At 43.1% G+C, this 12,660-nt stretch overlaps 1 protein-coding gene across 1 annotated transcript in view; it reads left to right on the forward strand.

Annotated features, from left to right (window-relative positions):
• Positions 1 to 12,660, forward strand: part of tusc3 (tumor suppressor candidate 3) — a 185,183-nt gene that overhangs the window by 124,190 nt on the left and 48,333 nt on the right. Inside the window, exons 5-6 of the mRNA XM_080447404.1 lie at positions 1,023 to 1,163; positions 1,819 to 1,908. Coding sequence (XP_080303530.1) covers positions 1,023 to 1,163; positions 1,819 to 1,908 — 231 coding nt within the window. The remainder of the gene's footprint in view (positions 1 to 1,022; positions 1,164 to 1,818; positions 1,909 to 12,660) is intronic.

The following is a 12,660-nucleotide window of genomic DNA, read 5'->3' on the forward strand; positions in this document are numbered from 1 at the left end:
ACTGAGTAAGAAAATAAAAGAGCTACAAGCAGCATGCAAAGGCTCTGATCCAGACACACAGAAAGCTACTGTGGCACAACAGATGCAAGCCTGCAAGGCAAAAGTTGGCAGAGGAGACCTAACTGTTGAAGATCTACAAAAGGCAGAGACGGAAATCATTAGTTTCAGTCAAAATCAAAGATTCCAAGTCGAGATTTCAACATTGGCAAAGGGAACACACAACCTGAAGAGGAGTAGTCCTATATACAAGCTAGACCCAATGCTCCAAGACGGGATATTGCGAGTTGGAGGCCGCCTCGGTAAGTCTGCTACGCCAGCGGAGTCCAAGCCTCCAGCTATCATCCCAAAGGATCTGCACATCACCTCTCTGATATTGCAAGATATTCACATGAAAATAGGACCACTGTGGGAGGAACTACATGCTGTCACACCTACTCCAGAAGTTCTAGTTTTAGGTCAGTTTTGGCTCTTACATTAACTGACAATTAGTTGACTTTTGGTGAAAAGGCCAGCATATATCGGTATCAGTTGATATCGGTATTGAAAATTAGGAGTTTGACAATATCGGAAAATATCGGATGTCGGCAAAAAAGTAAATATCGAACATCCCTGCTCACAAGTATAGTATATACTATCGTATAATGTGTATACTATAATATCGGATATCCTGCTATGGCGGCTCCCGCCATTGTCCAAACTCCAGAGGAACCACGCCTCATTCACATCCTGACACAATCTACGGGGACACAGGACTTGAATTCCAAGAACTGGGAGCAGCAATGGCCGACAGGACCCGATGGAAAGACACGGGTCTTGACGACAGTCGAAGGATGATGATGATGAAGTATAGTAATGCGTGTGTGTGTGTGTGTGTGTGTGTGTGTGTGTGTGTGTGTGTGTGTGTGTGTGTGTGTGTGTGTGTGTGTGTGTGTGTGTGTGTGTGTGTGTGTGTGTGTGTGTGTGTGTGTGTGTGTGTGTGTGTGTGTGTGTGTGTGTGTGTGTGTGTCTCTCTCCCCCCACAGATCCGGGTGTTCCGTCCTCCTAACTACTCTGGGACCATAGCTCTGGCCCTGCTGGTGTCCTTGGTGGGAGGCCTGTTGTACCTGAGGAGGAACAACCTGGAGTTCATCTACAACAAGACTGGATGGGCCATGGCTGCACTGGTAGGACACGCACACACACACACACACACACACACACACACACACACACACACACACACACGTGCGCACACACACACTAGGGCTGTGAGCTTAGAACTTACATTTGATATTTAGATTGTTTTAAATTGATTATATTATTATTTTACCTAATTTTCAATCGACCGTTAATTTTTTTCAACCCCGATGTAAAAAAACAAGTCTCTCTTCTTTCCACCGGAACTAAAACATTGTAACCCCGATCGTCCGTTCTGTAGCTAACGGCAGTTGAATATGGCTCGTTTTCACCCAAAAATGCAGTCTGGGAGAAGAAATCTGAGCTAGATGTGTTTTTCTAAATCTCATAACATTGGAGTGGATTTGTTCTTGATGACGTCATTTATGGTTCTATATCGATCTGGATGCCGTAAACCACTGAAAAGACTAAAAGACGCATATGTGTGTCTTTGGCAGTGAAGTGTTGGATTTGAACCTTGTCAGACAATGAGTTAATACAATATAACTAGAATATCTGCATGGTAGAGTGTGTTAATACAGTAGTATGTGTCGGTCTGTCTGTCTGTCTGTCTGTCTGTCTGCATGTGTATCTCTCTGTGCATCTTTATGTCTCTCTCTCTCTCTCTCTCTTTCTCTCTCTCTCTCTCTCTCTCTCTCTCAGTGTGTGGTGTTTGCTATGACATCAGGTCAGATGTGGAACCACATCAGAGGTCCTCCGTACGCCCACAAGAACCCCCAGAACGGACAAGTGGTACGTACATTCTCTCTCTCTCTCTCTCTCTCTCTCTCTCTCTCTCTCTCTCTCTCTCTCTCTCTCTCTCTCTCTCTCTCTCTCTCGTCATGAGAAAACATGCATTTAAACTGCCAAAGGAAAAGTGGAACAAAACTATCAAAACAAATCAATGTATGTACAATTAACTATTACATATAAATGGGAATAGGGGGCACGGTGGCGCAGTCGGTAGCGCTGTCGCCTCACAGCTAGAAGGTCCTGGGTTCGATTCCCGCCGGGGACGCTGTGGGCACTGGGGGCGTGTCTTCTCCTCCGCGTCATCAGCGCCCATACCCTAGGTGGGGTTGGCGAAAGGGCCTACTCTGTGTGGAGTTTGCATGTTCTCCCCGTGTCTCCTAGGGTAGTTAATACCCTCACAAAAACATGTAGTAATCCTGGTCACTATACCGCCTCCCCCATGACAGCCGGGGCGCCTGATGGAGGGGAAGGGAACTGGTTGGAATAACGTGTTCCTTCCACGCGCTACGTCCAACCAGGGAAACTCCCCCCTGTCAGGTGACAAGAAGGTCAGTTGGCTCTCATGCCTGAAGGAAGCATGAGCTCGGCCCTGGCCTCCCTACTGTGGGGTGACAGGTGTAATACTGGTGTAGGGCTGGTGTAGTGCCCAGGATCACTTAGGAAATTGGCACCGGGTGAAAAAAATGGGTTACAAAAATCGCGGGATAAAAATTTAAAAAAAAAAAAAATATATAAATGGGAATAAATAGAAGTTTAAAAAGAGCTGTGTTACATTGCAACTAAGAGGGAAGGCTATCTTACCAAACTATAAGAGTTGTGCACGTTCTGTCAGAACTAGTTATACATCCATATAGGGAAGGTTAGCTTGGTATAAGCTTTTGAGAGTTGACTGCAGTATTTAAATGTTTTGCTTTCACTAAATAGCAGCAATTTATTCGAATATAATTCAAGGCATTGCTTTGTTCATATGTACAGTATTTCTATGTACCGACTGAGGTCATTCGGGGTGCGTTTGGAAAATTGCGCACCGGAGCGCACTCGCCTATTAGTTTGTATTGGCCAGTGCGCTCAGTGCTGTATTTCCGAACGCACGCTTGGTGTAAACAGTGTAGGGATACACGCAGTGATTTGTAGTCCTTAAGGTGATAGTATTCCATTAGACATCCTTCTCCTGTCACAACAGCTCACAAATCGTGCTGCTGTGTTTGCACATTGTTGTATTTCTCTGTCTCTCTCTCTCTCTGCTTCCATCATCCAGTCATTGATCTATGTGATGTGACTGTAACCCAGGATTGACAACCTTCAAAGTGTTGCTGTCGGGTGAAAACCTTGTACGTCCAAAACCGTTAATGTTCGGGAAATGAAAAAAAGAAAAAAGAAGCTGTCTCCCAATGGATCCAATGTAATTATTATATAGACACAAGTTCTTGTTAATACTTAAAGGGATATTTCACTTTAAAAAAAACTTTGGGTCATTTTATCATCTACTCAGGCCTTTGTGAACCCCACAGACAGTTTTTAAGTTGCTTGATTCATTATTTAGATATTTGATATTCATTTTATCAGACACGCCCCCTTCCTATACAAACCCATTGTAACTTCAAACTTCATTGTAACCATGTTAGATTCATCGAAAACACCCGTCCTTGGTTCTGGTGACTCATCCTGCCCTCCTAATGCGTGAGGGGGCCGTGTTTTTTCCAATTACTTTTTTTATTTATTTTTAATATTTTTTTTGGAAAATGAAAAAAATAAAATACAATAACAATTTTACATAAAATAAATGAAAAAAGTAAAAGGAAAAACACGGCCCCCTCATGCATTAGGAGGGCAGGGTGAGTCACCAGAACCAAGTACGGGTGTTTTTGATTAATCTAACATGGTTAAAATTGAGTTTGAGTTTGAAATGGGTTTGTATAGGAAGGGGGCGTGTCTGATAAAATGAATATCAAATATCTAAATAATTAATCAAGCAACTTAAAAACTGTCTGTGGGGCTCACAAAGGCCTGAGTAGATGATAAAATGACCAAAAGTTTTTTTGAAAGTGAAATATCCCTTTAACATTGGTTCAATATTTATAAAACCGTGAAATTGGCTGATCTACAAGCTCGATGCACTGCGTTGTCAGCTTGTAGATTAGCTATTACGCTACTTTTGTGTAACGCTCTTGTACAACGAAGTGTGAACCCTACCTTCAATGGTCTGTTTGTTATAGCAACGGTCTGTTCGTCCTAGAAACTGTTTGCTCGTCATAGCAATGGTCTGCTCGTCATAGCAGCGGTCTGTTACTCATGGCAACGGACGGTCTGTTACTCATAACAAGATCTGTTACTCGTAGCAATGGTCTGTTACTCATAGCAACGATCTGTTACTCATGGCAACGGACGGTCTGTTACTCATAGAAAGATCTGTTACTCGAGTCTGTTAGTCATAGCAATGGTCTGTTAGTCATAGCAACGAGCTGGTAGTCATGGCGACGGTGTGGCAGTCATAGCAACGGTCTGGTAGTCATAGGAACGGTCTATTAATACAGAATATCGTATGGGAAACGGACTGCGAGAATGCCGTAATTGAGGAATCAGAATTGAGCTTTGAACCAAGCTTTGTAATTCGCACAGACTGTGTGTGTGTGTGTGTGTGTGTGTGTGTGTGTGTGTGTGTGTGTGTGTGTGTGTGTGTGTGTGTGTGTGTGTGTACAGGCGAGTGTTACATCAGCTCTCTCACCATCTGTAGGAGTGTGTGTGGCAGAGCATCATCTATCATTACCACCTGTTCCACTGTGCACACGGGTCAACACCAGGCCACACACACACTGTCTGGTGTGTGTGTGTGTGTGTGTGTGTGTGTGTGTGTGTGTGTGTGTGTGTGTGTGTGTGTGTGTGTGTGTGTTTTGTTATTAGACAGCTGGGGGCAGTCATGGTCTGTTACTATCAGCCTCACCGTGCACCAGACAGACTGTGTGTGTGTGTGTGCGTGCGTGTGCGTGTGCATGCGTGTGCATGTGTGAATGTGCTTTTGCATTCTTTGGCAGCACTACAGGCGGCATCACACATGAAATACAAGAACGACAAGAAACGAGAGCGAGAGAATCACACTGTCAAGATGATAGAATGATTACATAACACTCTTTCATTCACTCTCTCCCTCTCTGCTCGCACGTGCGTGCGTGCATGCGTGTGTGTGTGTGCATGCGTGTGTGTGTGTGTGTGTGGGGCTAATCTCACAAACCGCTGGACCGATCAGCACCACATTCAATACAAGTATGTTATTTATGCTGTGTAGGTGTAGCATCTGCTTACGGTTAATATTGGACTAGTACTGCATTCAGAAGGTCGGTGTGAATATGGAGGAAAATGAGAACATTGAAAACTCGAGAGACAGTATTGCAGATAAAAATGGTACCGTGTATTGAAATTGAAATAAAGAAAAGTAAACAAACATTATTACAATATGGCTGTTCAACATGTATTCAACACACCCCAAGGCTCCATCCATAAGCAGCTCAGTCTTTTAACCATTTCCTTTCCAATCCTCACGGAGGCAGTCAATAGTCAAAGTCAAAACAGATAGTCCTACCCGCCCTGGCAGGACAAAAGAGCTGGGATCCAGAGTAGTGTAGAAGATTCAAATCACTCTTAAGTGGGTTGTGGTTAGCTGGCCATCATCATGATCATCATTACCACACGTGGGTCTGGTTTAAAAACCTGGTATGTAAAGGCCAAATGAATAACATGCAACATAACATGCATAATGCTAGCAAAACAGCTTATCTACAAGATCACTGACCATTACACTTTAAATATATATTTTCTTATCAACCAAAATAAACATTTAAAACTGAATAAACATTTAAAACACTCACCAATTCAGCAATCTGATCTCAGTCACAGTGTTATGAATTGTAATCAGAAATCAATGTACATGGTGGAAATATAGAAAAACAGCATCACAACTAGTTTTATTTGGGCATAAAATTATGCATCAAAGTTGGTAAATGTAAACAATTGTTTGGTACAGACCTGCAGCAGCTCATGTATGATGTAAACACCATTCACCTCACTCACTATTGCAGGCTGACACTATTTTCTACATAGGTGTGGCTGGTCAGTGATTGCTGATTGCTAGCTACCGGTAGTTAGTGATTGCTGAATACTGTGTGACTAGTCATGTTGATTGCTGTGACTGGAATCCCCATCCACAGGAATTCACAGACAGCAGTGACACTAATACATCTACGCAGCATTGACGCAGAAACCTGGGTTACATAGGGGTGCACCAATTAATCAAACCAATTGACTTAATTGATTAATCAATAATTGATCATTTAATAAAACTAGATTTCCAGGCCGCTTTAAGGCCATCAGCGGCCCATATTTGTTCAATTAAGTTTTTTGATCTGACTATTTTCATGGTAGACCCCTGAAAACTATGTTTGCCAAGTTTAATGCGGATCGGAACAGCAGCACGCCCGTGCCCCCCGGGGGCCACACGTGGTCCCTGGTGGGGCTATTCTGATGGCAGTCTCCTGAACAATGTGTGTGCCAAGTTTGGTAAGGATCGGAGCAACGGTGTGCCTCACAAGTCCAGATGTCACTGTAGCTGCTGTCCATGGTTCTGAAGTACCTGTAGCTGCTGTCTATGGTTCTGAAGTAACTGTAGCTGCTGTCCATGGTTCTGAAGTACCTGTAGCTGCTGTCTATGGTTCTGAAGTAACTGTAGCTGCTGTCCATGGTTCTGAAGTACCTGTAGCTGCTGTCTATGGTTCTGAAGTAACTGTAGCTGCTGTCCATGGTTCTGAAGTAACTGGCCCTCCAGCTGCTGTCCAGGGGGCCACACATGGCCTCTGGTGTGACTATTGTCATGGCAGACCAGTGAACAGTGTTTGATCCAAGTCTGGTGTGGATTGGAGCAACTGTGTACCTCGCAAGTTTGGATAATAATAAATAATAATAATAAAATAAAATAAAACCCAGATTTATATAATACTTTTTTACGCAAAATTGCTTTACAATTAAAACAATATAAAGATAAGTGCTTGATTAATATAGGATAATTGATTAATAATCTATCCTATTTTGGCCATGTCATTATAGCTGAAAAGATTCAAAAGTGTAATAACACCTTTTGGTTATTTCATATTTTTACACAACGCTGTTGTACAGCAAAGTATAAAGTAACACACACACACACACACACACACACACACACACACACACACACACACACACACACACTCACACACACTCATACAGAGTATACACATACTCTCTCTCTCTCTCTCTCTCTCTCTCTCTCTCTCTCTCTCTCTCTCTCTCTCTCTCTCTCTCTCTCTCTGTATCTCTCTCTCACTCCCTCTGTTTCTCTTTCTGTTCTTTCTGATCTCAGATTTCTCAGATGCCGCTCTCATCATAAAGAAAGGTCACATGAAAACAAGCATGCATGTCCCCCCCCCCCCCCCCCCCCCCACACACACACACACGTAGTGCACGGACAGCTTAGACAAGACACATTCGTACTAATAAGTTAGTGGCACACACACACACACACACACACACACACACACACACACACACACACACACACACACACACACACACACACACACACACACACACACACACACACAGACACACACACTCACACAGACAGGCACACAGAGCGTCTTGTGTTGCAGAAATAGTTTTGCCGGTCATCATTTAAGTTTGTTCACACCGAGTGTGAAATTAAAAGAAGGAGAGAAAATAAGAGAGAGAGAGAGAGAGAAAAAGAGAGAGAGAGAGAGAAATAGAGAGAGAGAGGATTGATGTGAGAGAAGAGTGTGCGGGAGGATGAGATGAGATGAGAGAGAACGAGGGATGAAGGAGGGAGCAGTGAGTGATGGACAGAAGGGAGTAGTGGATTTAGAAAGGTGAAAGGACGCGCTCACTTGATTGTCTGGATGCTGAAAAGGAAATTACTAACGTTTTTTTTTTATCTGACAAGCATTTATGGACTCTTTCTCTCATTCTCTCATTCTCTCTCTCTCACGCACGCACGCACGCACGCACGCACGCACGCACGCACGCACGCACGCACGCACGCAAGCGCGCGCGCATACAAAGAGTAGGAAAACATAACAGAATCAAAATCCATTGTCATTGTCACATCACAGGTTTGCAAGTGTAAAGAAGTGGGTGAAATCAATTGTTGTGCAAGCTCCATCATACGTGGCTTTAAGGAAAGAAGAATGTGGGGGAGAAAACATAGGAGAGAAACAGGCCAAAGAAAAAATCAAAGACATCTACATATGCTCATCGCATAAAAAGCAGCAGGTATGTACATGAGGTTAGACGTGAGATACAAAAAGTGGCAACACATCAGTAGTGCCTCTCTCTCTCTCTCTCTCTCTCTCTCTCTCTCTCTCTCTCTCTCTCTCTCTCTCTCTCTCTCTCTCTCCTCTCTCTCTCTCTCTCTCTCTCTCTCTCTCTCTCTCTCTCCCTCCCTGACTGAGTGTAACTCAGTGTTAAGGAATGAGTGTGTGGTAGAGTATAGAGAAGGATTTGTCCGCTGACAGATGGTGCAGGCAAGCAGATGTAATTGTCTCCCTCTGTGGTCACCTCTTACTCTGTCTCTCTCTCTCTGAGACACACACACACACACACACACACACACACACACACACACACACACACACACACACACACACACACACACACACACACACACACACACACACACACACACAGAGATCAGTGTCCACACAAGTTCAATCATGCATGTACACACGCACACACGCACAGTCACACACACACACACACACAAGCGGCCAAGCCTACCATTGAACAGCGGATAAGGGGGAGATATAAGTGAAGAAAAATGTAACGGCTCAACCAGGGTTTCCGCTAGGCATTTTTTGGGCCGGCCACCATGGCCGGCAGGATCATATTTTACCGGCCAAAGAATACATTTACCGGCCATATTATAATTAACGTCACATGCGTGTTTGCACTACATACATGCACCCAACTGATCATTACACCTCGTTACGTTAGAGCTGCGCTTCTTTCCACTTTATCACAGCTGCAATCTGTTCCTGTTTTTATAGATAACTAAATTATATGATCTACTATATCATGCAGAGATGTCGCTTGCCAAAAATGAAATGAATAAAGTGGGCATGAGTAAACTGCTGCGTGACGAATACCGAAACGTCCGCTCGCGGCGGCTCGCCCCAAAACACGGTCGCCCCGGGGAAAATCTGTTGGTATTCGTCTGGTAGGGTATTCCTAAACAAACATCAGTAAACTATGCCTAAACCTAACCTTATTCCTATCCTAATCTTAACCTCAGTAAAACTGTACCTAATCCTACCTAAACCTATTTCTACCCTTATCCTCAGTAAAACAAATACAAGAATACAAGAACCACTGGTCCGCCTGAAAAATGGGGGCGAGGGTGTTTTGGGGCGAGTCCTAATTACCCTGCGCCACAGCCTTTCCCTGCGCAACACCGTCGCACAGTATAAACAAATTAATATATATTTTGGGCTTTACATCGATTCTCATTCAACCGTGATATGCAAAAGTAGGTTTTGTTTTGTTTTGTTAACGTGAATTATAGACACATATAGTGGCCTTGCGCGAGGTTGATTACCCTACTTGCCTCTATAGTTGCTTTCACCAACTTTCACCACTGTATCCATTGCAGACAGACAGTCACTGTGCTTGCATAATATCCACGACCCACACGTGTTCGGGTCCCTTTATCGACAATTGGGTCCGGTTTGGTCCAGATTCTATCACCTCGGAAAATCCCGGTTCTGTTTATCAACACCCGAGCGAACCACTCTGTCTAGTGTCTACTCAGCGCTGATTAGGAGGAGACACAGCTGTGTCTCTCAGCTGTGTTGTGTCGTATCAAAAATAGCAGACATACACGCTCACAACGCGGCGCGTTGCGACGTGCTGTGAGCTTGTAGCTCTGATATTTTCAACGCGCGACACCATCGTACAACGAATAGGCTATATTCTATAACTGCAGCGCAGAGCAGGCTGTCGGAATTAAACCACACAGTCAGATCATGATAAGAACTTTAAATGATTATGATTTTAATGGTTGTAGCCAACTACTTTATCAAAATAATAATATTAATAATAGGCTTACATGATAAAATAGCCTAATAACAGCATTTTCCCAACCGGCCAAGGTGGCGTTTATAATTACTGGCCAATTAAACAGTTTACCGGTCAATGGCCGGTAAATACCGGCTAACGGATTCCCTGGGCTCAACCCCAATGCGAGACATCACCCACAACGCATTGTGTTTGTTTGAAACAGACACTCTGCTCGTAGGGTTAAGGTTTTTTGGAACAGGAAACAAAACACGGCATCGCAAGATGTAGTTCCACCCAGACCATAGCGACTGAAAGCATAATTATACACTCATTATTTCCAACGCGGCGCGGCGATGTGAGACGAGACAAAGTTGGGGGGAAGAAAAAAAACATAACAATAGAGCTGTGCAACAAAATTCAACGAAAAAAAATCCATACATGTCACTATCACAATATTATTTTTCATAATAACTGTATCGATCATCCAGGCCCTCCCTATTGATACGTACAAAGCTGGCTGTTTACTCTGGCTGTTGATTTATCGCTTGATGCGTTATACTTTACGGGGGCTGGCTCTCAATGTGGGGTCCGGGCTCCCTCGGGGGTCTTTAACCACTTAAACCCCATGCGTTGTTTGAGCGGAGTCCCTCAGGGCTCTTTACCAGTAACGTTTCTGTTTTTTGCTCTTACATTGAATATGTTCTCTGAAAATAGCAGGTCGATAAGCTCACTTGTGAGCGGGGAGCTATATGTTCTGTGAAAGTGGTCCCTGGAATATGGATGCTGGGGGTTTTAAGTGGTTAAGGACATCCCGGGTGGTCCCTCGTTAACGATTGATCGCTAACAACCCAACGGACCCTTACGGGTCTGCATGAATGGAACCCATTTGGTTCCATTTGCACACTCAAGGGTTAAATGGACCCTGAGGATTTCATAGTGTGTCCCAGAGATAGACATCATAAGGAATGGGTGTCTGTGGACTAATGCGTAAGACTGGGGGGGAAAATAAATGGAGAAAAAAAAACGTATTTCTTTTATACCGTCAAAGTAAAATAAACACATTCTACCGTGCCAAGTGGAAAGTGAGGAATGTGGATACAGTCTCGCTCTCATTTATTCAGTGTAGTGTGACTGTGTGAACCCATTTGCAAGCTAACCACGCGTCTCCAAGTCCTTCTGCGAAGGCAGCCCGAGAGCGAAGACCAGAGCGGACTGTACAGCAGCATATCGTTGCTGTCGGGCAAAAAACCTCTTATCTCCGTATTCAAACTTTTTTTCATAAATTAACGCCCTACTTGATCCTACTACAGTGTCACACAAAAGCATCAGAAGTAGCAGATCTGCAAGCTCGAAACGCGTCGCTTCGCGCCGCGTTTTGAGCTTGCAGATCTGCTACTTCTGCTATTTTAGAATTTGAATCCTGAAAAGCAGTGGTGGAAAGTAACTAAGTACATGTACTTAAGTACTGTACTTGAGTACAATTTTGAGGTGTTTGTACTTTACTTGAGTATTTCCAATTTCCAATAATTTTACTTCTACTCCACTACATCTCAGAGGCAAATATTGTACTTTTACTCCACTACAATTATTTGAAAACTTTAGTTACTAGTTACTTTTCAGATATAAATTATTACATTATTAAACATACATCAACCACTTCAGCCCTATTTTATACATAGGCTATTTGAAAATAGCCGATCTACAAGATCACAACGTGTCGCCATGCGACACGTTGTGAGCTTGTAGATCTGCTATTTTCAAATATTTTTGTACTTTTACTTTTGGTACTTTAAGTACATTTTGATGCCAATACTTCTGTACTTTTATTCAAGTAAATTTTGAATTCTGGACTTTTACTTGTAACAGAGTATTTTTATATTGCAGTATTGGTACTTTTACTTAAGTAAAGAATTTTAGTACTTTTTCCACCACTGCTGAAAAGTATCATTTTTGGTCATATGAGTTTTCCACCCGACAGAGAGATAAGTGAAGGTCAGCGAAAAAATAATGTCTGTACACCTCCGGTCATTGTTACATTTACAAAGTCTAATTAAAGATATGGAATATAAAAATGTCTTATCCTCCATGCCGCTAATTGCTCACATAACGGCAAAGTCTCTGTCGGGTGGAAACCTCATATGTAAAAATATATGTTACTATTCAGGATGCAAAAGTAGCAAAAAAGTAGCCGTGTTCTGAACTTGTGGATCTGCTACTTTTGCGCGATGCTGAGAGTGCACGAATGGAACCCATTTGGTTCCATTTGCACACTCTCGAGAGTTAAATGAACCCTGAGGATTTCACAGTGTAGTGTGTCCCAGAGATAGAAATCATAACGAATGGGTGTCTGTGGACTAATGTGTGAGACTGGGGGTAAAACAATAAATAAACGAAAACACTTATGTTTTAATACCTTCATTTATCGTCTCTGTCAGGTAGAAAACTCAGTAGCAAAGGTAGCAGGTCAAGTAGGGCGTTCATTTACGAAAAATTGGATTTGGGGTAAGGGTTAGATGGTTAGATGGTAGTGGTTATGGTTAAGTTTATGGCTACAAATGACAAAAGAAAAGTTAAGTTAAAAAAATAGCCATCCTAATGGGTGCTGACCTAAGAAATATAGGAGTGTGCGTGTGCGCGCGCATATGTACAACCCGTTCT

Source organism: Gymnoscopelus braueri (assembly GCF_963280865.1).
Source record: "Gymnoscopelus braueri genome assembly, chromosome: 2".
NCBI lineage: Eukaryota > Metazoa > Chordata > Actinopteri > Myctophiformes > Myctophidae > Gymnoscopelus > Gymnoscopelus braueri.